At 39.9% G+C, this 24,283-nt stretch overlaps 1 protein-coding gene across 2 annotated transcripts; it reads left to right on the top strand.

The window, feature by feature from the left end:
* Positions 1 to 26: 26 nt before the first annotated feature.
* LOC132994065 (vasoactive intestinal polypeptide receptor 2-like) lies at positions 27 to 23,420 on the top strand. Of its 2 annotated transcripts, none has more exons than XM_061064170.1 (13): positions 27 to 187; positions 6,603 to 6,702; positions 8,514 to 8,621; positions 10,296 to 10,393; positions 18,175 to 18,272; positions 19,245 to 19,383; positions 19,530 to 19,680; positions 19,836 to 19,896; positions 20,267 to 20,336; positions 20,534 to 20,625; positions 21,276 to 21,414; positions 21,970 to 22,011; positions 22,098 to 23,420. In XM_061064170.1, exons 1-13 carry the CDS (start codon positions 125 to 127, stop codon positions 22,269 to 22,271), a joined length of 1,335 nt encoding a protein of 444 aa, XP_060920153.1. In that variant the 5' UTR covers positions 27 to 124; the 3' UTR covers positions 22,272 to 23,420. The 2 variants fall into 2 exon arrangements, with proteins under 2 accessions (XP_060920153.1, XP_060920152.1); XM_061064169.1 differs by lacking the exon at positions 27 to 187 and adding an exon at positions 6,192 to 6,427.
* Positions 23,421 to 24,283: the final 863 nt, after the last annotated feature.

Here is a 24,283-nt window from a genome sequence, read left to right on the forward strand (position 1 = left end):
TCTTTTTTTAAGAGGCTCAAATCGTGCGTAACGCTGAACACCGACGGCATTTCAGCGCACGTGCTTGGCTGCTGAGGATGGTGAGTCGCGAGCTGCTGCACGTTCAGGTGGATGAGGTGTGACCATGTCGTTTACGCACCGGCTCGCTCTGCTGCTGCTGCTGCTCGGCTTCTGCTTCATCCACACGGTCAGTTCATCACTAATAAAACAAACCCTTATACTCATTTGATACGTAAACAATGTCACATATTTACTATTTGGAGTAATTCAGCGTCTTAAAGTCTTTTATCGATGTTAAGAGGATTTTATTGCATTTTAAGTATTTCTGTAATATTCCTTTAAAATAACTGAACATGTTGAACTCCTGGGGCTCCACATTTTTGGTTTAATACGGGTTAATAGCATAATAAAGCTTTGTTGTATTTAATATTCACGGTATAGGTAAATAGTGACCTTATTCTAATTTGCTAATTCTTCTAATGTCCCCTGCGATAAATAAATAAATAAACCTAAATGTATTTCTTTGGGATTTCTGAAGCTGTTAGGCCCTCTAATTTCCAATTAATGTAAAGTGAATAGGGCAGCAGCTTTTTATTTGTTATTATTTAGCAATATACCTTTTTAGGGAGTTTTTAGTGCACACTTTAAAACGATTTCTGTCATATCTGTTTTAAGTCAGACAATTGGAAGTAAGTAATTAAAAAAGTAATTAAAAGTAAATTAGTATTAGTAAGACTTTATTTTAAAATAGCCACACTTTTAGGATGCAGTGCTCTTATTTTAATGCTCTGATGCTGCTTTATATTCTTAACTTTAAATTTGTATTCTTTCCGGATTCCTTCAGCTTTAAGTCATTTTAAGTTTTGATAGTCACATTTTCTTTACAACATTTAAATCTTCTGTCTTTACTGTCAAATTTGGAACTAGGGTTGTTTGCATTAGATTGAGCATATTTGCTGGTCTTGTCCATAACTGATGAAAGCGTTGAAGTCGAGAAGTTTTCACAAACTTGTGGAAAAATGCTCATCTTATTTTCCCAGAGCCTTAGTTGCTTTTTTGTCACCGTAAGTGACAAAGACAGGGAGGGAATTCTTAAATTTAAGAAGCTAAAACCAGCAAATATATTCTATTTTTGCATGAAAATCACAGAAAACGATTTATCTATCATAAGTATGTTTGGGGATTAACTTTCAGTGTTTGATAAATCATTGCATCTTTAAATGTAGCTTCATTGGAGTATAAATCAGCTCCATCTTCAGCCTGTTATTTTTAGTACAAACACACAATGATAAACTTTACATTGTGCAGCTGCAGCTCAGTTCTGTTCTGCTGCTCTGTGTGAAGACATTAATAATGGATTCACTCTCTGGCTGCTGCTGGTGATTAATTCTTAATACTCTCATTGTAGATCTATATTTAAGCTTCAGTTCTTATACAAAAAGTCATTGTCTATTAAAAGCTTTAAGATCCAGAACTGTCCCTTTAGTGGAACTCAACAGCAGACAACTCGAGTGGAAGATAAACTCAACATTTCTGCTATAGATGCTGAAGAGGTGATGTCAATGCTTAAAAAAGACTCAAGTAAGAGAAAAAGTGACTCATTTAGGATTCTCCAGAAGATAACAGCAATGGGAATGTCTAGTTGTATAAACCTGCCGTTCTGCTGAGTTTATGGATTTAAATGAAGACTTCTATTTTTTTCTGTACTTATTTCTAAAAGGTGGTTAAGAAGTATCTGAAGTGTGTAAAAATAAAAATAAACTAAAAAGGAACAGAACTGGACAAAACAGGAATATTTCTCACATGTCACACTTTCACAATCAAGACAGAAACATGTCAGCTGTGTGTGTGTGTGTGTGTGTGTGTGTGTGTGTGTGTGTGTGTGTTACAGTATAAATATGTACTGTTCATGCTCATGCTGAACGTTAATGACTCCTGCTTCCTAGTTATCCATCATATTGATCTTAGTCCAGGGGTAAAGTCCTGCTGCTCTGAATGTTCATCTCTGGAGGCTGCAGGAGTGTAAAAAAATGTAAAGTTATGAGTTTAAACTGCTAAAAATGTTCATTTAACTCGCTATTTTGAAAGATAAAAGGAAACTTGATGGGAAGTTATAATTCATTTCTGACTTCCTAGATGGACATCCTCAGCTGTTTTCCTCACCTCCTCTCCTCATGTTCCCATGTCCTCATGTCCTCATGTTCCCATGTCCTCATGACCTCATGTCCTCATGTCCCAGCCCCCCAAAAAGCCTTGTGTCCACTAGTAGCTGCATCTTTAGTTGAAAATCATTGAACTCTTGAAACATCCCCATGCTCATCAATGTAACTTCTCCCTGACCGACCAATCAAAATCCAGAAGGGGCAAGACTTCATATTTGAACTTTAGAAATAAATCCTTTTTCTTCTCACTGTTTATCTCATGCACACAGAGTCATTGTTTTCACAGATACTATTTCCAGGTCTCAAACTGCTGCCAATGTCAGGACACAGTTCCTGTCCATTTATTTTATCAAATGTTTGCTTTGTAAAATGTCCTTGTATAAGTGAATATTAAGCAACCAGAGCAATCTAAAACAGACCTAACGGGAACCAAGATAACTTTTATATTCTAGAAACTAGTGCTGCTGAGATGCACTTTGAAATGGAGGCTGTTGGAGCTGACAGCGAAAAAAAAAAAAACAGTAAGTGGACACAGGTCCGTAACTCTTCTCAATCATCCCTTCAAAAATTTTAGGATAGCTCTTATTTTGATTTGAAGAATTAAAGCCCCTAGGTGGAGTTTTTAACTCTTCATTAACTGCAAAGGCAAAGAAAACCATCTCTAATATTTTATATTTAATGCCCGTGTAACCAATTACATGTAATGTCAGACAAGACGATTGATATTCACATTGAGTGAAACTCTACCGACACATAGAAATACAGGACAAGATCAGATGCTGCTCAAAGGGGTACCACATAATCGACACAAACCGAATTCCTTTAGATTTAGAGTAACATTAACTCAATGATTGGCTGTGAAAGGCTGAAATAATCCAGCTGGAGACTCTGCAGTCTAACTCTTGAACTTTTGCATTAAAAGTCCTGCAGAGTGACGTCATATAAACTTCTCTAATGTTCTCCATCACGGCTGATCTGTGTAGTTTAAAGTCATGCAGAGAGGAGAATAAAACCTGATGTGTTTGAGTCACTCAGTTTACTCGGGGATTGTTTAGATAGAAGCTTTAGCTCGTCACTTAGGGGTCTTTCAGATGTGATATTACGTTTTTACAAGTCAGGAGATAACAGCAGCTCAGTTACTCCAGAGCGGAGTTCAGCCCATTAGAGTTATGTTATTTGGTAAATTGCAGTGGATTTCTTGCATTGCAACATCTCTAGTAAACATATTAAGATGATATGCAGCAAAAAAATGTGGGGCTAAATAAGGTCGAAGTTTGAGGTTTTGTTGAGGTATTTGGGTGACAAGAAACTCAAATATAGTTATCGTAATTTCCTGAAAGATTTCATCTATAAAGGATGTGTGTCTTTATGTGTGTCTTTGTGTTATTGTCTGTAAACTCCAGTCCCCTCTGGTGGTGGAGTAAATCAGGTGAATCAAGATAAGATTGTCCCCGTTACCATTTTCTAACTATTGTTTATATTTTGAGAAGCGGAGATAGAAGAAAAATGCAATCCCACATCAGACAATTCAAAGTTATTGTAAAACTAATGAGATTGCCTTGAACCGTATCTGTCTTCATCAGTATCATCAGCCAGGGATGTAAAACAAACAAAAAAAACATCTAATGCGTAATATTTGCTATTAAAGTATTCTCTGGTGTAATATTCTTATACCTCTAACATGTTTTATTGGTTTCTGAAGTGAAGCTTCTGAGAGGGATTCAATGAAAAGCAGAAACGTTCACCTTAAAATCAACTCCTTAACTTGAAAAACTCAAATCTTACCGTGTAAGATTTCAGTATCTTCAGATAAGATGTCATTGCTGCACTGTCAGCAAGCAAAATCCCCTCTTACCGCCTGTGAAATAACATTATTGTGAACTACAGCTGGCAGAAAACCAAAACCACAGCAGGTTACATCAAGTGCAGTTCAATGTTTTTTTTCTTTCTTTCTTCTGAGCAGCTCAATATCTGATGATGCGTTGCCAAAAAACTGTAGACAAGGACTAAAAGTCTTAAATGTACCTTGTTTTCTGCTGTACAATCTGTGATTACAGTAACGTCTGCTGGAAGACTGAATCACAAGAACTTAAAGGTCAGGAATTTAAAGGCGTACTGTTGAAGATGTATAGTTAACAAAGCATCTCGATACATCATTATATATTTTCATATTTAATATGTTTGATTAGTTTTTGCAAAACTGATTTTCTTCTCTTTTAAAGCTGAAGTCGAATGAAATGAACGACCAAGAGTTTTACATCATTGCAATTAAAAACCTCCGCTGTAATGAAGGAATTTAAGTAGATCGTAGATTTGAGAACAAAGACCAGTGTTGCATCTTGATGTTTGAATGTAAAAATGTATCACTGTGAATAAACAGTTGCAGAATTATATCTACAAACACTCTTTGCAAACAGCTCTGCCTGAATGTATGACTTTAGTAGAGGAGATTTAGATAAATATATTCTGTGTATTCTCTGTGGCCTGACCGGAGCAATGAGTTGGGCAGTGGTAGCATTAAGTATGTGTGCACACTAACTTCTGTCTTTTTAAATCTACTTAATTAATACAGATTTAGTTTTTTTCTAAGAAAAGAAAGGGAAAAACATCCTTACAAATAGGTAAAAACACATTTTCTACACTGAATTATTTCAGGACTCAAAAAGGATTTATCTTAAAAAGTCACAGTATAAAGAGCAGACAAAAGAAAATGTGCTACATTGAAATGTCACAAAAGCTTGTAGAAGCCTGTCTAAACACAACTCATGAAGCTGATGACAACATAAATCCTGCCTTCGACTGGGAATCATAGATTTGGATTATAGGATGGTAGCAGGAGTGACCGATCAGATGTCAAAGAAGGCCCAGGCCACCGTCTGAAAACGGCCCTCCAACAAATCCTATGAAACCAAAAAAAACAACAATGGATGTCCCTCTGAACAAGTATTTTCTGTATACAAGGTCATATATATGTTCTTCCTCTGTGCCATAGAGCTCTATTGTTGTCAAAAATAACATTGACAACATTTTACTGAGCCAAACTCTCGCTCTGGTTAAACCTGTGTACTTGACTCAAAGTTCAGGGTTTTAAAGAACATTTAAAAAAAAGACATATCGGAACCATTAGCTATTAGAGATGCTTCATATACACCATGGACCTACTTAGAGGCTCAGACATATAAATATATATTTTAGTTTCATGCATCCATTCAACCCTCAGAGGTCTCCTGGGTGACGGGTTGATCGGCTGTTTGGCTGCAATAGAAAGACTGATGGTGAAAACCTCAGAAGTAAACCTTCAAAATGTGTGATTGTTAAAAGTGACTTGACATGTCTGAAACACTGAGCTTCAGTATTTCAGTGTAAATAGTAGGGCTGCATACATCCATTTATCAAACCTAAACACTTCTTACACTTTAAACCTGAACAATTTGAAAAAAAGCACTAAATGAAAATTCCTTGAATATATGTATTAATCATATATAATAATAACGGCTGTTGTACACTTTGTGAGGTAAACAAGATGAGGCTAATACACAACAAGCTGATTCTGCTCTGGATATAAATAAAATGTAACCATTCAAAGAGGGCCCAGACCACCCTCTGCATTGCAAATATGAGAGTTGAACCAAATACAGCTCAGTGTAGGCACAATAGAGAACAAAGCATATGACGTATTTCTGTAGGCCAACCCGGAAGTAGCATCGCCATGGGGTCTAACGAGAATTCACCTATGGGATTTTTGCATTTGGATCATTGCAGAAAATAATCTCTGTGTCAAACGCACGTTTCTGAAGCGTAGGCGTTTTGTTCAGCAGGATCATCTTCACAGACGAACGCCATTTTTATGATGTTTGAAGCGTTAATGCGGCCGACCTACATGAGACATCTCCGACTAGTGAGAGAGTTCCCGGCCTCTGTGTCCGGCGTGATGACGTTTAATGTCCCCGACAACCACTGAAGTCACATTTAGCCACTTGTTAGCAACCGCCTTTTTAAAGACGTGTAAAAACTTCACAAGTGGGTGTATAACCTAACGTAGTTTATGTGGTCTGACAAATCACCAACATCTCTTCAGCTTGTGTTAACCACAAACCTTATTTCAGGCGTCTAACCACAAACACATTCAAAATCCCCGTTGACTTTTAGACGTTAGACCCCATGGCGCTCAAATGCTAACTTACTTCCGGGTTTTAGGACTCATTCCTGTGGCGCTCTGTTGGCTCTACACTGACACTGCTACAGCTCAAATAAAGCAACACCAGGTGAGTAGATTACAGAACAACAATCTGAAGTCAAGAGAACTCAAGCACGTTCAACAAATATCTGTGTGTACACAAAGGCACGGAGAGACAGACTCTGAACTCTTAGAAATGACGCAGGAGGTTTGTTCGTTAAGGAGATAATATTCACAATATTTATTTGTATTTCTGCTGACAGATAAACGCCAGGTTTCCTCTTTGCCAGTTCTTCTGGGAGATGGAGAGAGCTAGGAGAGAGTGTCAGACACAACTGCAGCAACTGACCCCTTCAAGCACAGGTACACACACACACACACACACACACACACACACACACACACACACACACACACACACACATCGTCACAATTCAGAGATGTTTTGACATGGTTTAAGGATTTTTGAAGCATGTCCAGGAGGGGATCATAAAAGTGTCCTCTTTGCTGGCTGCTCCGCTGTAATTATACCAGAAGTTCTCTCATAGGTAGGTACAAAAGTACACACACAGACCTACACACACGCACTGAACCAAACTATATCCTTACCTTAGACTTGTGTCCCCATAAGAAAGCAAGTCCCCACAATGCACCTTTATGGCTGAGGTCCCCACAAATTCAGTAAAGCAAACACACACACACACAAACATCTGTTTATTCTAATACACAAACACACAATAAACCTGACACTATTTGAATTTAACCCGAAAGACTTGTGTGCTCATAAGAGAGTTAGGTCCCCACAACACAAGTAAAACAAGAACACACAAGATCTATGTGTATTTAATGCGGCCTGTTTTTTTGCAGCCCAGCATTCCAGTCATGTTAGTCACTGTTAATCTTTATACTTTAGAGCTGATGAGAATTTCCAAAGAAAATCCTTGTGTAAAGTGTGTGTGTGTGTGTGTGTGCTTTTTGTGTTCCTTAAACTATCGGGGGTGATTTTGCCAGAGAGTTGGATTAATGATTGCTAGCAAGTGTGTTGCAACACAGGCTTGAACTATTTCCATACACACCCTCTGTTTCATAAAGCTGACCTCGATGTAGACACACACTTACATACTGTATACATACTGTATATACTACATGCAGTGCTGAGGTCATGCATGTTTGAATGTTTCCCCATGTTGATAATAAAAAAGTTTTATTTGTGTGCGAGCAGCTTGTGGACTGTGGACGTTTTCTCACGCCTGTATATAGTTGTGTGTACATATGTGGGAGTATGTATATGTAATAGGGCTGCACCTTTTATGGCTCAAATGTAAATCATGATTTTTTTTCTTCCTGAGAATAGAGATCACGACTCTCTCACACGATTCTTAATTTTTCCAACTTTTAGTGAAAACTGCGCCTGGGGGTCTCCCCTAGAAGATTTTAAGCACCAAACATTTCTTTGTCTACATTATGATAATGTGATTAATTTCTGACTGGTCTTGCAGGGATGACCTTATTTCTCTTTTTATTAGGTTCTTGTTTTTGTCTTGCTTTAAGAGGGGTCGGGACAGATGACAGACACACCCACAGGAGGGAGAAAGAGACAGAGAGAGAGAGAGAGAGAGAGAGAGACCTGATATGCTCTACGAAACAACTCCCAAAGTCAGCAATGGATGCAATTTCACAATGAATCATGCAGCCCTTCTTATCCATCAAAATTACTTCTAAAACTCAAAACACTCCGGGCTAATGGGCAGCTCTAAAAACACGTTCTGTCTGTAGAAAACCTCTACAAAACATTAGATCTGAAATCCAATCTTCAAAGAACAAAATGTTGTTTTTTTTCCTGATTATATTCTAAATTATTTTATTCTGAGAATAGAAAAATAATGGGCTATTATTTCTTGGGTTAATGATTTGTGTTCCCTCCTGAATGTACAGCAGAGCTAAATGTCAACACTTGAGAGTGCTTTTGTGATGATTGTTCCCTGACTGTTTGTTCCTCACCAGGCACCAGATCAGACAGTTTGAAACTAGGAGCACAGCCAAATAGGAAATTGTGGGCAGTCTGATTAATACCTCTCGTGTGTCTGCGTGTGTGCGTGTGTGCGTGTGTGCGTGTGTGCGTGTGTGCGTGTGTGTGTGTGTGTGTGTGTGTGTGCGCGTGCGTGTGTGTTCAGGATGTCATGGAGAGTGGGACAATGTCTCTTGTTGGCAGGGCGCTGATGTCGGAGAGGTGATGACCCTCCCCTGCCCCTCCCCAATCCTTCGCCTGTTTGGAAAAAAAGGTGAGCTTTAAATCACACACACACACACACACACACACACACACACACACACACACTGCAGAGATCAGGACTTGAGTTATAAACGTGGACTTGAATCATCGGACTTGCCCCTGATAGACCTAAGATCTGACTCAGACTCGACGTCGATGATTTTCACCCAATCTTTTGATTTAGAATTTTTGGCACATCAACAACACGAGCTGACTGACATCAGGTGCGCGAGTGGCCACACAGATGACACGGATGGCGAGCACGTCACCTGCAGCTGCTACCGTGCCATGCGCCATTTGTCATATCTCTTGGTTTTAATAATATCACTCGAATCCTTTAATCAAAGAATCACCACGCAACCTCTGCTTAATGAAAATAAAGGACGCTGGATCGAGCCCATCAAAGTGTTCCGGGCAGCTATAAACACGCCCACACACACACACACACACGTCAGGTTCAGCTCGGCTGCATCAACTTTTCACGTTAGCTTTGATGTTATATGCCCAGTCAGTGAATCCCTGACCCTCACCTGTCCTGGACTGAACCGTCTGACTGTGACCTCCGCCAGACGTTTCCTTCACATCTGATTTCACAAACATATCTTTCAGTCCACTCATTCTGCTTCATCCATCATGTCGATTACCTCCTGACCCTCTACCTTTGATCCCCTTGACTCAGTCACGTAGCAGGGCGATAGGTCTTTCATCCCTCCTCCTCCTCCTCCGCCTCCTCCTCTTCTTCTTTGCTCAGCTTTTCTTCTCAGCACTTGCTTGCTCTCTGCACATCCGTTAGCCTTATCTGTATCTGCACCTCTCTTCAGTTCTGATTGTATCACTTTGCTCTGCGGTTTTTAATGCATTTTTGCAAAAATAAACAAGCTTACAAACAAATTACAAGCTCCAGTTTCAAGAAGAAAAACTGCTCTAGTCAAAGCAAATTGTGTGGTTACTTTTATTTTTTGTATTCCATCTAGAAACCAAAAGATGTTATAGCTTCAGTCGTGCTTTGAACTTCTCCTCACCTTCCCTCCATCTCTTTTGGATCCATCACTTTGCTCTTCTTCATCACTCCCCCTCTCCGTCTCATCATCACTGAGTTTTTTTTTGTCCTCCTCCCTCCTCCCTCCATCCTGTGCTGATCCCGCTCCTTCAGTTAATGAGACTAATTATTTGCGGGCCAGCTGACAACATCTGGGCTGGCCGACTTTCCCTGTGCGTTCCCCTTCGCAGCATCTGTCAGTGATCTGTTTTAACTACCTTGCTGCTTTCCCTTCAGTAGTCGGCTCGATGCTGGTTAAAAGCTGTGAAAACCACACAACACGGCAGAGCAGCGTCTGCTCTACAATCAGAAGTCACAAAGTGAAACTGAGACTCGCCTTTTTCTGCTTACAACTGATTTTAAGAGAATGTAATTAATGACCACTTTTTCTGCACAGAATAATGAATAATAGATTTCTTGTCTCCAAAAAACAGATAAAAGCATGATTTTGATAGATGTCTCTACACACTCTGTGCATTAAGGCTCTCTTACTCAAACTGAGGTTTTTCAAATTAAAGATGTTTGCTTTACAGATTGTGAAACAAACCTGTGATTTAAAGCGTGTCTATGAATCAAACGACTGAATCAACGTAAGGTCCTAAACTGACAGATATATCTATCTCTATCTGTATTTTTGTGTAACAGGTTTAATCAGCAGGAACTGCACAGAGAGAGGCTGGTCGGATGTTTATCCCGTCATCACCATCGCCTGCTGGGCAGACGACACAGACGAACCAAATGAGGTGAGTTCAGCGTCTGTTTGACGATTTCTATGACTGCAGAGTGTGTCCTGAGTTATAAGTTTCATACCCACTGTACTTTTTACTGTTGCAGACTGATCTCATTTTTACATGTGTTGACACCATGGACTCTATATTAAAAAGTGACATGGCCACAGAAACGCAACCAGTATCTCGTGCTCTTAAACTTTAAAGCCTCAGGTTTTTTTATTTTTGCCTTTCTTGACTTGTTTTTTGAAGACATAAGCGATCATGAATAACTCCCAAGAAAACTAAGACAAGACATTAATCAGCTGCCTTTTGTAAGAAATACTCATGAAAGTAAGCAACATGTTGATAAAAGTGTAATGCTTTGTCAAACAACTTGTAGAGACTAGTAGTTTTCTTGCGACACATTTTATATATAAAGCTCATTTCATTATTAATGTGCTTTACATTGAGGTTAAAAACAGCATACGATTTTCTTCCACAGTCATGAATAAGATGAAGAAATCAAATCAATTACACTGCAAAGCAAGCATCAATAACCACAGAAGTGATCACATACATACATATAAACACACACAAACAAAAGATAAGCATTTGTATGCTTTGGAGAACAGATATGTGTTGAGTTTAGCTTTAAAATAGAGACAGTTGTGATGTGTAACAGGTAGTCTTTTCCAGAGATAAGGACCAGAGTAACTAAAGACCCCCTCTCTGGACTTTGATCTAATTCTGGGTATGGCTAAAAGACCTCCACCTGATGACCTGAGTGGCCGTGTTGGGTTGGAGTCTGTGAGCAGGTCAGAAATGTCCTCAGGAGCTGAACCATGTAGCGCTATATGGACTTACAATAGGTTTTCCAAAGTGAATTCTGTGTTGTACCGGGAGCAAATGGAGTTTTTAGGACCGGAGTGATATGTTCAAATGTTCTTGTACGTGTCAGGACTCTGGCTGCTGAATTAGAATAAGTCAAAGTCATCACAGATTGTTGGGATAATCCTACATAGAGAGCGTAATCTAACCTGGTTGAGATGAATGCATGGACTCATTTCTCGGCGTCTGTTTGGGATGTGAAGGATCGAGTTTTGATATGTTTTTTAAATTATAAAAGTTTAGTTGCTTCTATATTTTATATCAATTCAGCTCTCAAGTGTTTTTTACTGTTTTTGTCATTTTAAGACTTTAAAAAAAAAAAAGATTTATGAAATCTACAGGAGAATCTAGAAACGCTGTGCGCAGAGGTAAAACCACAGTCATTTCCTTTTTCAGTTTTCTCAGACACAAAGTCCCAAACAAATGCATATCTCAGAGTTCATATTCAGCCTGTGGTGTGAGCATGTGCAATCATATCTTGGTTTGATCCACTTTCAGCAATAGGTTGCAAACACAGGCCAAGTGTTCAAACAGCCGATCTTTGTTTATCTGGTTTTAAAGGGCTGACCACAAAATAGCTTTGTATGCTGTATTTGTGAAACTTGCAGGTTCCGGTTTGATAAATGTAACTAAAACTTGTGCTGAGCTGTTCATTAACACTTAGGAGTCTGAGGTACAATAATGCAGAATATATTTTATGATATATTCTCGAACTGAATGTATTTCCTACATATTTCTTCAATTGAAATGTTTTTTTCTAACAGGGAAAAAAAAAGTCCAAAGCATACAACATGCTACCTGACTGTATTCAGAGGCTGCTTCAAATAAGAGAAAGTCAGAAAGAACTGAGAGGGAAATGTACGCTCACATAAACTAAGACAGAGTAGATGTGTGGAATTGCTTAGAAACGGTAATAAAAGAGTGTAAGACACAAGATGATTATCAAATATAAAACTCAAGTATGAACTACAGAGTGTATGTCAACTGTTTGAGATCTTTTACTGCCTTGAAAATATTTCAAAGGATCAGACAAAAGATGAATGTAAAAAGGGTAATGTGGGTGTAATAAGTTAAGGCTTCAGCCTCCACTTTTACAGTCCTGTTTTGTTTTTTGTTTCTTGAAAAGCATTAACTTAGTTTTTGTTTTTTTTGCATATTAAGTAATGAAATAATAAACCAAAACTATGACAAGCAAAAACTATTCTTTAACCTTAAAAATGTTTTTTTTTTTTTTTTTTTACTTATATTGGGTTCCTTATGACAGAAGCTGGAGGGTAAAAACTACATCCATACATTTATTTTCTTCCACTCGGTTTTCTCTTGATAATGACTAATTCCTGTTGTTTCTATGAGATGTTCATTTATTTTATGTTGCTAGCTCGAGACTACATCACTGGTTTTCCTTTGATAACTAGTTAACTTCTCGAGATATCAAGAAAACGCTTTTTCTGTTTTTATAAGGGAACTAGACTGTTGTTTGATAATACTTGGAATGTAATTAACATTTTGAAACCGCAACTTTTTGTCTTACAAAATAACAAACAGAAGAATCTCACTTATCCCTTCTGCATGGCTTCAAATCATCCAGTTCAGTTGACACTCTGACACTGTGCTGAAGTTAAAGGCTGACTTCATATCATCTCTGAAAAGATAAACACACACGCAAAGAGGATGCTCTGACAGTGATAAATGAGGAGGAAGGTTGGGGTTGAGAGAGGAGATCGGATGTGAAGAAAGAGAGGAGAGAGAGTTTTTGGCTGACAGGTCTCTGACCTCCAGCTGATCGCTCGGCTCAGCTCCTCTTTCTCTCTTCAGACCACCGTGAAATCTGCCTTTCCCTTCATCGTCTCCGCGCCGTGTTTGTAATTCTAGTGTTAGGAGGACATGCCTCGTAAATGTTGAAAGGGTCAGTTCAGCTAGAAACAGAAATAAAGCAGACTTTTTTTGTCTCACTCACATCTTGTCAAATCTAAACATTCAGATGGTAAAAGTTAAGGGGAAAATATTCATGTTTGACATGAAAACAACTATTTCTAAACTAGCATAGCTATGGATATATTTTCACATTTGACCAGATTTAATAACGCTGCTGTACAGGGTTGCTTCAAACAAAGTTTGTTGCAAACAAAATAATGTGCCTATCCATCCTTCTGTCTGTCTATATCTTGCATGACAATTCAGGTACACTGGGCGGTGAGTCATTGGTTTTACCATTGACAGTATATTAAGATGGGCAACATCACCTCCTTTCCTTGAACCAAAGTGAAGCCAAAATACCCCCATGAAGGGAGCTGACATACTGTACTTTGCATTTGGAGCCATGCCCCCCCCCCCCCCTACTTAAAGACACATTAACCCTCTGAGATCAAAGCTGTCGTATACAACATATGAAATGTCACCTGTACATCATCAGCTCTAGAAATGGAACGGTACGATGAAGAAACTTAATGTAAAATCCAAACAGGAAGAATCTGAACTGTCTGTGTTTCTGCAACATACAGGGGCTTTTTTCTTAGGTGACCAGTATATATTCCATGATGACTTATGTATACATTTCAGTGAAATACTGTAACTTCTGTTAGCTCACTCGGCTAACGTTAAGGCTACCATCCTGTTTCAGTCTGTTGACCAATTGGAGGCTGTATCTTCGATCAGCGGACATTTAAGGGCCAATGAGAAGCCGGTGCAGCCTAAAAAAGACGTTACAGCCGTGTCTCTGCACAGAAATAGAGATTTAGTATTTGATGCGGAGGTGAACAGAAAGCAAGTGAAGTGTGTGTGAGGGATGGTTGTGATGTGTTCATATGTTCGTACTCTTAGGATCCTAGCGGTGCTGTTTTGAACCTATTGGAGCTTCTGAATGCTCGTGCTAGGGTTCCCTATGAGGAGTGCGTTTCAGTAGTCAACCCTGGTAAGAGACAAAGGCGTGAATTCGTTTTTGTCAACATCTGGGAGAATGAGTGATGGACAGAGTTTTGATATGTTACATGTGGGCATCAGGTTCCTCAGTTGAACTTATTTTTTTAAGCACAACCAAAGCAAACCAAAAACATTGAGTGGACTACTTTTAAGGATTGACAATTTGCCACACCAAGAGGAGAACGAGCTTAGAGACTTGTTTCAGACGTTGCTTTAAATTCTCCTCTCTGCTCCTGAAGTTGAGTTGAAGGGTTCGGTTACTGGTCTCAGTGAACTCTTCTTTCTAATCCGCCCCCGGTTGTTCCCGTACCATCTTTTTCTTTTGCAAGATGAAGACAAACTGGAGGAGTTTTTTTTTCCCCCATTTTGGCTGACTGCTCTGAGGATTATGGAGCAGAATGACACATCTGAATATTTAACCCTGTGAGCTGAGTGCAGGTGGTTGCAGGAAAAAAAGGAAAGCTCCCATACAGACGTTTTCTTCTCCCAGAATGGTGAGTCATGTCTGCTGTGTCGGTGTGTATCTGTATATTTTAAGCCCCTGTCGCCCCAGGGCGTCCTGTGTGATGCCACGGAGCTTATTTTCTGACCTCTCCAGTTATTGCTTGTAGTCAAGGCTGCATTCCTGAAGCTTCTGGTTTATTCTGAGCTTTAAATGAACAGGTAACATCCAGGTTTAACCGAACATCCTGAGCACTTATTATGTCCCCAATGAATCGTGCCAAACACTCGTCATTGTTCTCTTATTTTTATACCGGCCACTTGCAGGGAAAATCATTTAAATATGCGCAGATGTCCTCTTAGGCTAAAAGATTTAGTTATAAGTATTGATGGTCAAAGGTAACTGTGATGTCTTAAAAATGTTTATGGCAGTGACTCAAGAATTCTTGCTGTAATTACAACACAATTTCACAAAAAATGTCTGACAGGATAAAAGGATTAAGTGATGGCCAAAAGGTCAAGTTTTGTTTTTTTTACATTAAAATAAATTAATAAACTCTCTTCTAGATATTGTTAACATGATACTTCAGCAACATCTGGAGGAAATCATTGAACATTTGCACAAACATCCTCTTTGCACAAGAATGAATGGATTAGATTTTGCAGATCAAATGTTGAGGTCACAATATCCTCACGTCCTTCTCATTCTCCTAAACCAGCTTTATGATGAACATGGCACATACAACTGATTCATTTAATTTTTAATTAAACCTCATCTGTGTTTTAGTTAACTACAACTTGACAGGTTGGTGGAGGAATACAGAGGCAAGACGAGTTATAAACAGCATTACAATTAAGCAACAATACACCTTAAACCAGTAGTTTCAAAGGTAGAGTTAACGATACAGTATGAAGGATTTTAACCCTAAAATATCTAAATTTATTAAAAACTGACTAAACCTGTCATAGTAATTCAAAAATAAAGAGGAGGACCCACGTGTAGAAATCAAAAATGATTTATTAACAAAAGTCCAAAAAGCAAAAGCTTACTTTTTAAATGTCCAAACAAAATCCACAAATATATACATATTCTCAAAGGACAGATCCCAGACGTTCCAAAAATGTCTCTTGGGAAAACAAACCAGGGTTGGCAGAGGGGGTCTGGCGGAAGGACTCTGGGACAGAGATCCGGATCAAATGGCAAGGTGGCAGCGCAGAGGGGGAACAGGGACGTCCTGGAGGAAGGGCGTAAGGCCAGGAAAGTTCAAAAGGGCAGCCAGGAGGTTTAAGCTTAGCCACTGATGGCAAAACATTGGCAGGGTCTCAAACAAGGACACAGGAGTGGGCAGGGTCTCAAACGAGGACACAGGAGTGGGCAGGACCTCTAACGAGGACACAGGAGTGGCCAGGGTCTCCAACGAGGACACAGGAGTGAGCATGGTCTCCAACGAGGACACAGGAGTGGGCAGGGTCTCAAACGAGGACACAGGAGTGGCCAGGGTCTCAAACGAGGACACAGGAGTGAGCATGGTCTCCAACGAGGACACAGGAGTGGGCAGGACCTCTAACGAGGACACAGGAGTGGGCAGGGTCTCAAACGAGGACACAGGAGTGGCCAGGGTCTCCAACGAGGACACAGGAGTGAGCAGGGTCTCCAACGAGGACACAGGAGTGGGCAGGACCTCCAACGAGGACACAGGAGTGGACAGGATCTCCAACGAGGACACAGGAGTGGGCAGGACCTCCAACGAGGACACAGGAGTGAGCAGGGTCTCCAACGAGGACACAGGAGTGGACAGGACCTCCAACGAGGACACAGGAGTGGCCAGGGTCTCCAACGAGGACACAGGAGTGGGCAGGACCTCCAACGAGGAAACAGGAGTGGACAGGATCTCCAACGAGGACACAGGAGTGAGCAGGGTCTCCAACGAGGACACAGGAGTGGGCAGGACCTCTAACGAGGACACAGGAGTGGGCAGGACCTCCAATGAGGAAACAGGAGTGGGCAGGGTCTCCAACGAGGACACAGGAGTGGGCAGGACCTCTAACGAGGACACAGGAGTGAGCAGGGTCTCAAACGAGGACACAGGAGTGGGCAGGACCTCTAACGAGGACACAGGAGTGGGCAGGACCTCTAACGAGGACACAGGAGTGAGCAGGGTCTCAAACGAGGACACAGGAGTGGGCAGGACCTCTAACGAGGACACAGGAGTGGGCAGGACCTCCAATGAGGAAACAGGAGTGGGCAGGACCTCTAACGAGGACACAGGAGTGAGCAGGGTCTCAAACGAGGACACAGGAGTGGGCAGGACCTCTAACGAGGACACAGGAGTGGGCAGGACCTCTAACGAGGACACAGGAGTGGGCAGGACCTCTAACGAGGACACAGGAGTGAGCAGGGTCTCAAACGAGGACACAGGAGTGGACACACTCTGCAACAGGGGGCTGTAGGCACTAAGCAGGCACAGGGGGCAGAGGGCGCTCCCTCTATTTCCCCCCTGCCTATTCTCTGACTTCCTCAGTCTTTTCCTAAGTATCCTCATCCTCCGTTTTCCTTCTCATTCCTCTTCCCCCTCCTCAGCATCATCCTTCCCTTTCTTCTCCGCATTCTTTGCAAACACTCACAGACCGGCCTTATGATCCTGTCCAGAACCCTCAGGTGTGGGATGCCCACTCTGTGACTCTAACGGAGCATCTCTGTGTTTCCTGTCGTAGAGACTGAGGTTTTCCATCTGGAAAACTTTCAGCTCAGACCAGACGTCACTGCTGGAACTCAGCATGTGACAACTATAGACAAACACATACCACACACTGCAGATACTGGACGCACAGTGATGACAAGCAGCTAAATTTAACTCTCACTGACAGACAGAACCAATGCATAAACCTCTAAGATGTAATTCTACACAGTCTGGTATGACAACACATTCTTTAGATTACACAGCTGTGGTTATTTATATAGTTATTTATAGCATCTGTAGCACTTTAGCCTGATTTATACTTCTGCGTTGAATCTACACCATAGCTATACCGTAGTGGCCTACTACACTGTGAGCACTACAGTACATATTTGTGCATAGGTCTGTCTGCGTAGCTCTGCAAAACTCCGCCTACAAAGCCAGTAGGCAGTGTGATTTCAGATCGCCAGTTTTCAGTTCCACCGCCTACTTCACTTGTTTGTGTACAGGAAACCATGGCAACTAAAACATATAAAGTTGGAGTTGGAGCTGATAGATATCGAGCAGTCGATTCTAACGCAACTATTGCAAAGAAGAAGAGAGAGGAGACATCTGAGGAGAAGGAATGTACAGCAGCTGAATCAGTAGAGGCAGAGGATGGGGGAATCAGAACAGGAATCGTTTGTTATTGCCAAGTACATTTAGACATATAAAGGATGTTTTAAATGCAGGACAATGGTCCTACTCAATGGAAACAATTACATCATTAATAAGAACAACCTAAATGCAAGTAATCTATACACCATAAATCTCTACACCTGCCTCTGTTTGTCACCATGATGTGTTTAATTCCACAATAAATATTTGTTCTTTTCTCTGTGTGTTCAGCTGGTTTTCTACAGGATGGTGAGGATATTGTCCACTCTGGGACACAGCCTGTCACTCATCACTCTGCTCACCAGCACCTTCATCATCTGTCTGTTTAGGTAAACACACACACACACACACACACACACACACACACACTCTACACAATCTATTGGGACAAATCATGCCACCTACAACACGATGCATTAACACAATTATGTGTGATTTTTTTCCTAAAGGTCACACACATACTTATGCACATGTGAATAAGATAATCAAAAATAACGTGTTTTAAAACAACACAATCTTTGTCATTTTATGATGGAAATTATTGAAAATTATCGAAGCTTTGAAAAAACTTCAGCTCTTTAGTCAGGGAGAGAGAGAGAGAGTTTTTACAGTCTAGAGGAGTTTGTCTGCTGTTTTTTTATAATTAAAGTCAAGAAATGAACACATTTTAAGTGCTTAGGACTTAATTTTTTTTGTGGTCTTGATAGACAAACGGGTATAAGTATCATCTGGTATCATTACAATGCTACACGAAACTCTTCATAGTCCGAGATGAAATGAAATCACATTTATGACTGCTCATGACATTTGTGCTGCTTAAGAGTAATAAAGTGAAGTCAATTACTGAGAACAAAAAAGATAGATAGTATAACAAGTAATTTTCTGATGTTCTGCTTTCTACATCACAGGAACAAATAAAAAATGTTACAGTTCTACTAATTTTTTTCCCATTTCTTTCTGAATTACCATAAAGAGGAATGTGTGTGTACCTGAGAAATACACCTACACTAGCCCATACATGTAAACAGTCCAAAAAAGGTGTCAGAACTGAAACATTATTACATTATAAGCATCCATATACACTCTGTGACTGTTTTGTAACACAGAGAGAGAGAGAGAGAGAGAGAGAGAGAGAGAGAGATGAACGCAGCAGCTGGATCAGCTCTAGATGTTCACTCGGCTGCTTACAGTGTTTATATCCCTCATCATTCACTGGATTCACACCTTGACGCCCCCAGTTAATGCACTTGTTGAAATTCTTATTTGTGTGTGTGTGTGTGTGTGTGTGTGTGCGTGTGTAGGAGGCTCCACTGCACGAGGAACTACATCCATCTGAACTTGTTTGTGTCGTTCATGCTGCGAGCCGTGGCCGTGCTGATCAAAGACTCGCTGCTCTTTTCAGACGATGAAGACACAGACTGCAGCACACAGCCCTCACTGGTGACTTCATACAGAAACACACGTTTCACTGTACTTTAGAGGACCTTTAGGCTCATTACGTTTCTCTGCTCCAGTAGTATGTCCTCTGTTTGTGCAGAAACATAACAAAATAGTGAGTCGTAAATTACGTTGTTGTGTTTTTGAAGGCGGGCTGTAAATCCAGCCTGGTGTTCTTAAACTACTTCATCATGGCAAACTTCTTCTGGCTGCTGGTGGAGGGTCTCTACCTGCACACGCTGCTGCTCGTCATCCACAACTTCACCTCCCGCCTCTCCGTCTACATGCTCATCGGCTGGGGTAGGCTGCAGCCCAACAGGAGCAACAGAAATACTTTTGTATAAAAATGTTTTAGTTAAAGTATGTGTTGTATTTCCTGCATGGCAGCTCGTTCAGTGTCTGACAGACTGAGAATACAAACAGCCATGCTCTCCGGTCCTCTCGTTGTCTTTCAGGAATCCCGTTTGTGTTCATGGTTGCGTGGATTGCTTGTAGGATTAACCTGGAGGACACAAGGTGAGTCAGTGCTCTTTATTTTATTGATACAGAGTGTTTAATTCCGCTTTTTAATGAACTATCAGCCTCTGGTGGCCTCTACCGGTGCTGCAGCCAGGATCCGAAAAGATGCAGTCATTTTTTTGGGTGAAAATAGAAATGAACATGATTAAATTTAATATTCAAGTCATTTATGGTTGGTTTCTTGATGACAGAAATAAACTAATAAACCAGTTAAACCTGCTTAGTTTGATCAAATCTAGAGTCATTGTTTTCTTCCCACAGCAGATATATTTTTTCTGAAGTGGTTCATGGTACTTATTGAAAGCTGCAATAAATAAATCATTTAATTAATTAAAGCTATGAAACTAAAAACTTTCCTCATTTTCAGGTGTTGGGAGATGAATGAGCACCCGATTCCCAACAGACTGATCAACTGGCCCATCATGGCATGTGTCATTGTGAGTTTTGCACAAACTGATGATCATAATAAGTTCATTAACACTTTCTGTCATAGCCTCCTATATTTTTTAAATAACTTAGAGTATTTTATTTAAAGCACTATTAATCAAACTCTACGGCTTATACACTCCTTTTAAAACAGTCTTAAACAACAAATGTTACAGTTATTGTCTCCTGTTTTTGTTTTTTTTACAAGATCAACTTCATCCTGTTCATCAGCATCGTGCGCATCCTGGTGCAGAAGCTGCGCTGCACCCACGTCGGAGGAAACGGACGATCACAGTACAGGTACTCGCCCAGATATAAAGCTGTTTCCCACACGAGTTGGTGGTGTGTAGTAACCTGTTTTTGTCATAGTTGAGGTTAATATAAGGTTTATATTTGAATTGTGCTTAATTCTCCAATTTGTTTTAGTGTGTATAAAAAATGACATTAATCTGCACCCACAAACACCTGCACTTTTCCTCTTCACATCGGCTTGTCGCGCCCCGCCTCATTCTGCAGCTTAGTTGTTTGTGTGTTTCTGCTCTAATGAAATTTTTCATTAGCAGTAAGTTAATAAGATAAGATGCTTCAGTTTTCACTTCAATCGATGCTCTCTCTCTCTCTCTCTCTCTCTCTCTCTCTTTCTCTCTCTCTCTCTCTCTCAGCGATGATTATATTGGTAAAAACTGGGTAGGGAAACACACTTGGGCTGCAATAAATGTAGACAATACTCGGGTGGAGACCTCTGTGTGAAACACTGTACATGATATATTTACGTTGAAAAGTTTATTACTAAGATGTTTCACCTATTTGACAGATTTCAGTCAACACAATGCATCATCTGACAGCTGTGTTTAATGTTTTGTGTCATTAGCAAGTATGGAAAAGACAATGTTTTACTTCACACAATGCCTTTTACCTGTAACTGACTTTTGCCTACCTGTGTGTTTTAGCCGTCTTGCTAAGTCCACCCTCCTTCTGATCCCTCTCTTCGGGGTGAACTACATGGTGTTTGTCTACCTGATGGAGCCAGCTGACAAAAGCATGAAGAAAGTGAAGATCTTTTTTGATCTCGGCCTCGGATCATTCCAGGTAACAAATAACAGGTTTCACCTGTGACCCCCTGATACAGGACATAAATCCTTGGGAATACAACTGTTGATAATGTGAGTGGATAAATGTACTCAGTAGAGAGACAGTTATGCAAATCCTCTGCATTGATTGGTTGGATGTCAGTGGGTTGAGCCAGAACTTTAGAAAACTCCAACAGTATTATGCAAAAATACATTTGTTAAATAAACAAAGCCTAATGTTCAAATTAATCTCTCTAGACATTCAAAGAACACAGTTGTTGTTAAAGTTTGGTGTTTTTACTCTCCTTAAAACTCGGCCATAGTTAAAAGTGAGATTCATCTTAATTTTGGATTTTTGACTCAGGCTTCAATAAAGTTGAATTCAAACCCAATCCAATTACTGCTGCATTTTTTTTGTAAAGATGTAAACTGTTACTATAAAAAAAACCTTGAAAAACACATAAAGTGACTTTGAAGTACTTATTCTTTGTTATGTTAGTTTTCTTTTTTGTGGAAATTCTTTGTAATTCTAAAAGATGATTCTTAACTTTAACTGTGCATGTCTTTCTTTTAGGGTCTCATCGTCGGCGTCCTCTATTGTTTCCTAAACAGTGAGGTGAGTTTACACTCGCAAACAAACCTCTTTCAATGAAATTCTTTGCTTTGAAAACACTGACTTCTTCTTTGTTTGTGTGTACAAAGGTGCAGAATGAGCTGAGGAGGACGTGGAGGAGTTTATCTCTGAAGCGTTACGTGGGGCGGGACTACAGGCTGCACGCCACATCTGTCAGCAGAAACGGGAACGAAAACTCTGCTCAGTTTCCCCGTAACTCCCGAGCTCCATCCATCCTGCAGACCGAGACCACGGTGCTCTGACCGAGGACAGAGACGGGATGTTTGTGTGAGGATGTGCAAAGCTTCACATACTTAAAGAGCCAAAGTTTTACTTAAGGATGCCTTTGAAGCGTGTCTTTGGCCGCTGCAGCGCCTCAACTTCTTACCTACTAACTTCTCTGGGGTGAAGGACTTTTTATAGCTGTGTTTTCTCCTAAATACTTTTTTCACAGCGCTTCTGGAAAACCAACGACACAGTTCCTGCAGAACAGAGAACTGCATCAAATCGTTCACTTTTTATCATTCCTTTCATACAGTGAAATATGAAACAAAAAGATGTTGCAAAAGACCAATATTTGTCTGGAATAATGCGCTAATAATTTGTTTCTGAGGGGGGAAAAAACGTTGATTTATTCAGCTGTTATACATTTTCTGAAGAAAGCTGAGTGTTTCGCTCTTTGTGCAACCAAATACATGTATTTGCCTTCATATAAATCCTGGTTTCATTGCAGCAGATGTTTTATACAGGTACATATCATTTTTATGTATTTTTATGTGCAAATTTGTGGGTTAATATTTCCTCTTGTGAGGAGAGTCTTGTAAACAAAAAGTGCAGGTACACACTGGTGTGGAGGAACCCTCCACACCAGTGACCAGCTCAGTGGTAGAGTCAGTTATCCTCCAACCGGAAGGTCAGGGGTTCGATCCCCAGCTCCTGCAGTCTCAGGTCTGAAGTGTCCTCGGCCAAGACACTTCAACCCCACATTGCTCCTACTGCTTCATCAATTTGTGATACTGCATGTAAGCCATTATTAGAGGCCAACACTTTGAGAATAAATCATATAAAAAGAATCATACAAATGTCAGAGAAACATTGCCATTAATATGTTTCTATAACAAAGGATCTGCAAAATATCTAGATGGAGAAATCAAGTTTTTCCATTAACAGTATGAATTTACCTGAAATGCCTCATCCCAACACAAGCAGGGATTCACTTTTACGTACAATAAGCCAAAAAGCATATTTTGCCTTTGACAAAGAGGGAATCTTTTTGTATTTTGTATTGTTTTTTTAAACAGTTGTTTGTAGTATTGTTGGTTGTATTCATGAATTTGAGGGAGATTTGTGTCATTGAACATCACCTGTAAACCTGTGACTCCATATTCTTATGTATAAAAGTTTGCATCTCAGATGCTTTGTCATGTTTATTCTTTCTCAGATATTTACACAATCAGCGAACTGCATTCTAAAAGATAGTGTTTTATGAATATCTATGGATTGCCATTTTTTAGTAACTATTGTTTGATAATCTGCATAATTTATGCAATACGGGTCCCAATATATTTAAATCATGAAGTGCAATCACCATAGAAACATTAATACTCTAATTTAGAGTGTTTATGTCCACTTTTAGGATATTTAACAGTGAAAAAACATAATTTATAAGATAATTGCAGATAATTCTTTGTGTCTACATACTCAGGCATTATTACTCACATAAGTAATGAAATATCAAAGAACATGGCCAAAAGCAGGGACAAAACAGAAGACATAGAGATATGTATTGACTTACTGTTGGTTAATAAGTTGGAGGTGTTCATAAAACTATGATCATCTTGGATGATATTTTGAAATGCTGTTAAAATGGGATTGCATTTGATAACCAGGACAAATATATGTCATTCTCATTAAAACACCTTTTTTCCCCCAAATTACATTTTATAGACACAGTTGTACAAAAATGCCCATATTTTGTTTTACCTCATGTTTTTTTAAAGCATTCTTAACAAGAGAAAGGCATTTATTTTGAACCCCGCTGCCACTATTTAAAGAAGAATACATCTTAAATCTCAGTTCACAAACCAGGAACAGACACTTGTCTTTCTGTTTATGTTTCCATTGACCAAAAGTAAACTCCCCTCTGCAGTGTGTGTTTATCTGCACTTGACAGCTTCCCACTGACCTGTGCTATCCAAGGTCAGAGATCACCGAGGAGGAGAGCATGTTGCTTCTCTGGTATATAGAAGAAAATGAACTCAAGTGTTAAAGTAGT

Source organism: Labrus mixtus, chromosome 19 (assembly GCF_963584025.1).
Source record: "Labrus mixtus chromosome 19, fLabMix1.1, whole genome shotgun sequence".
NCBI lineage: Eukaryota > Metazoa > Chordata > Actinopteri > Labriformes > Labridae > Labrus > Labrus mixtus.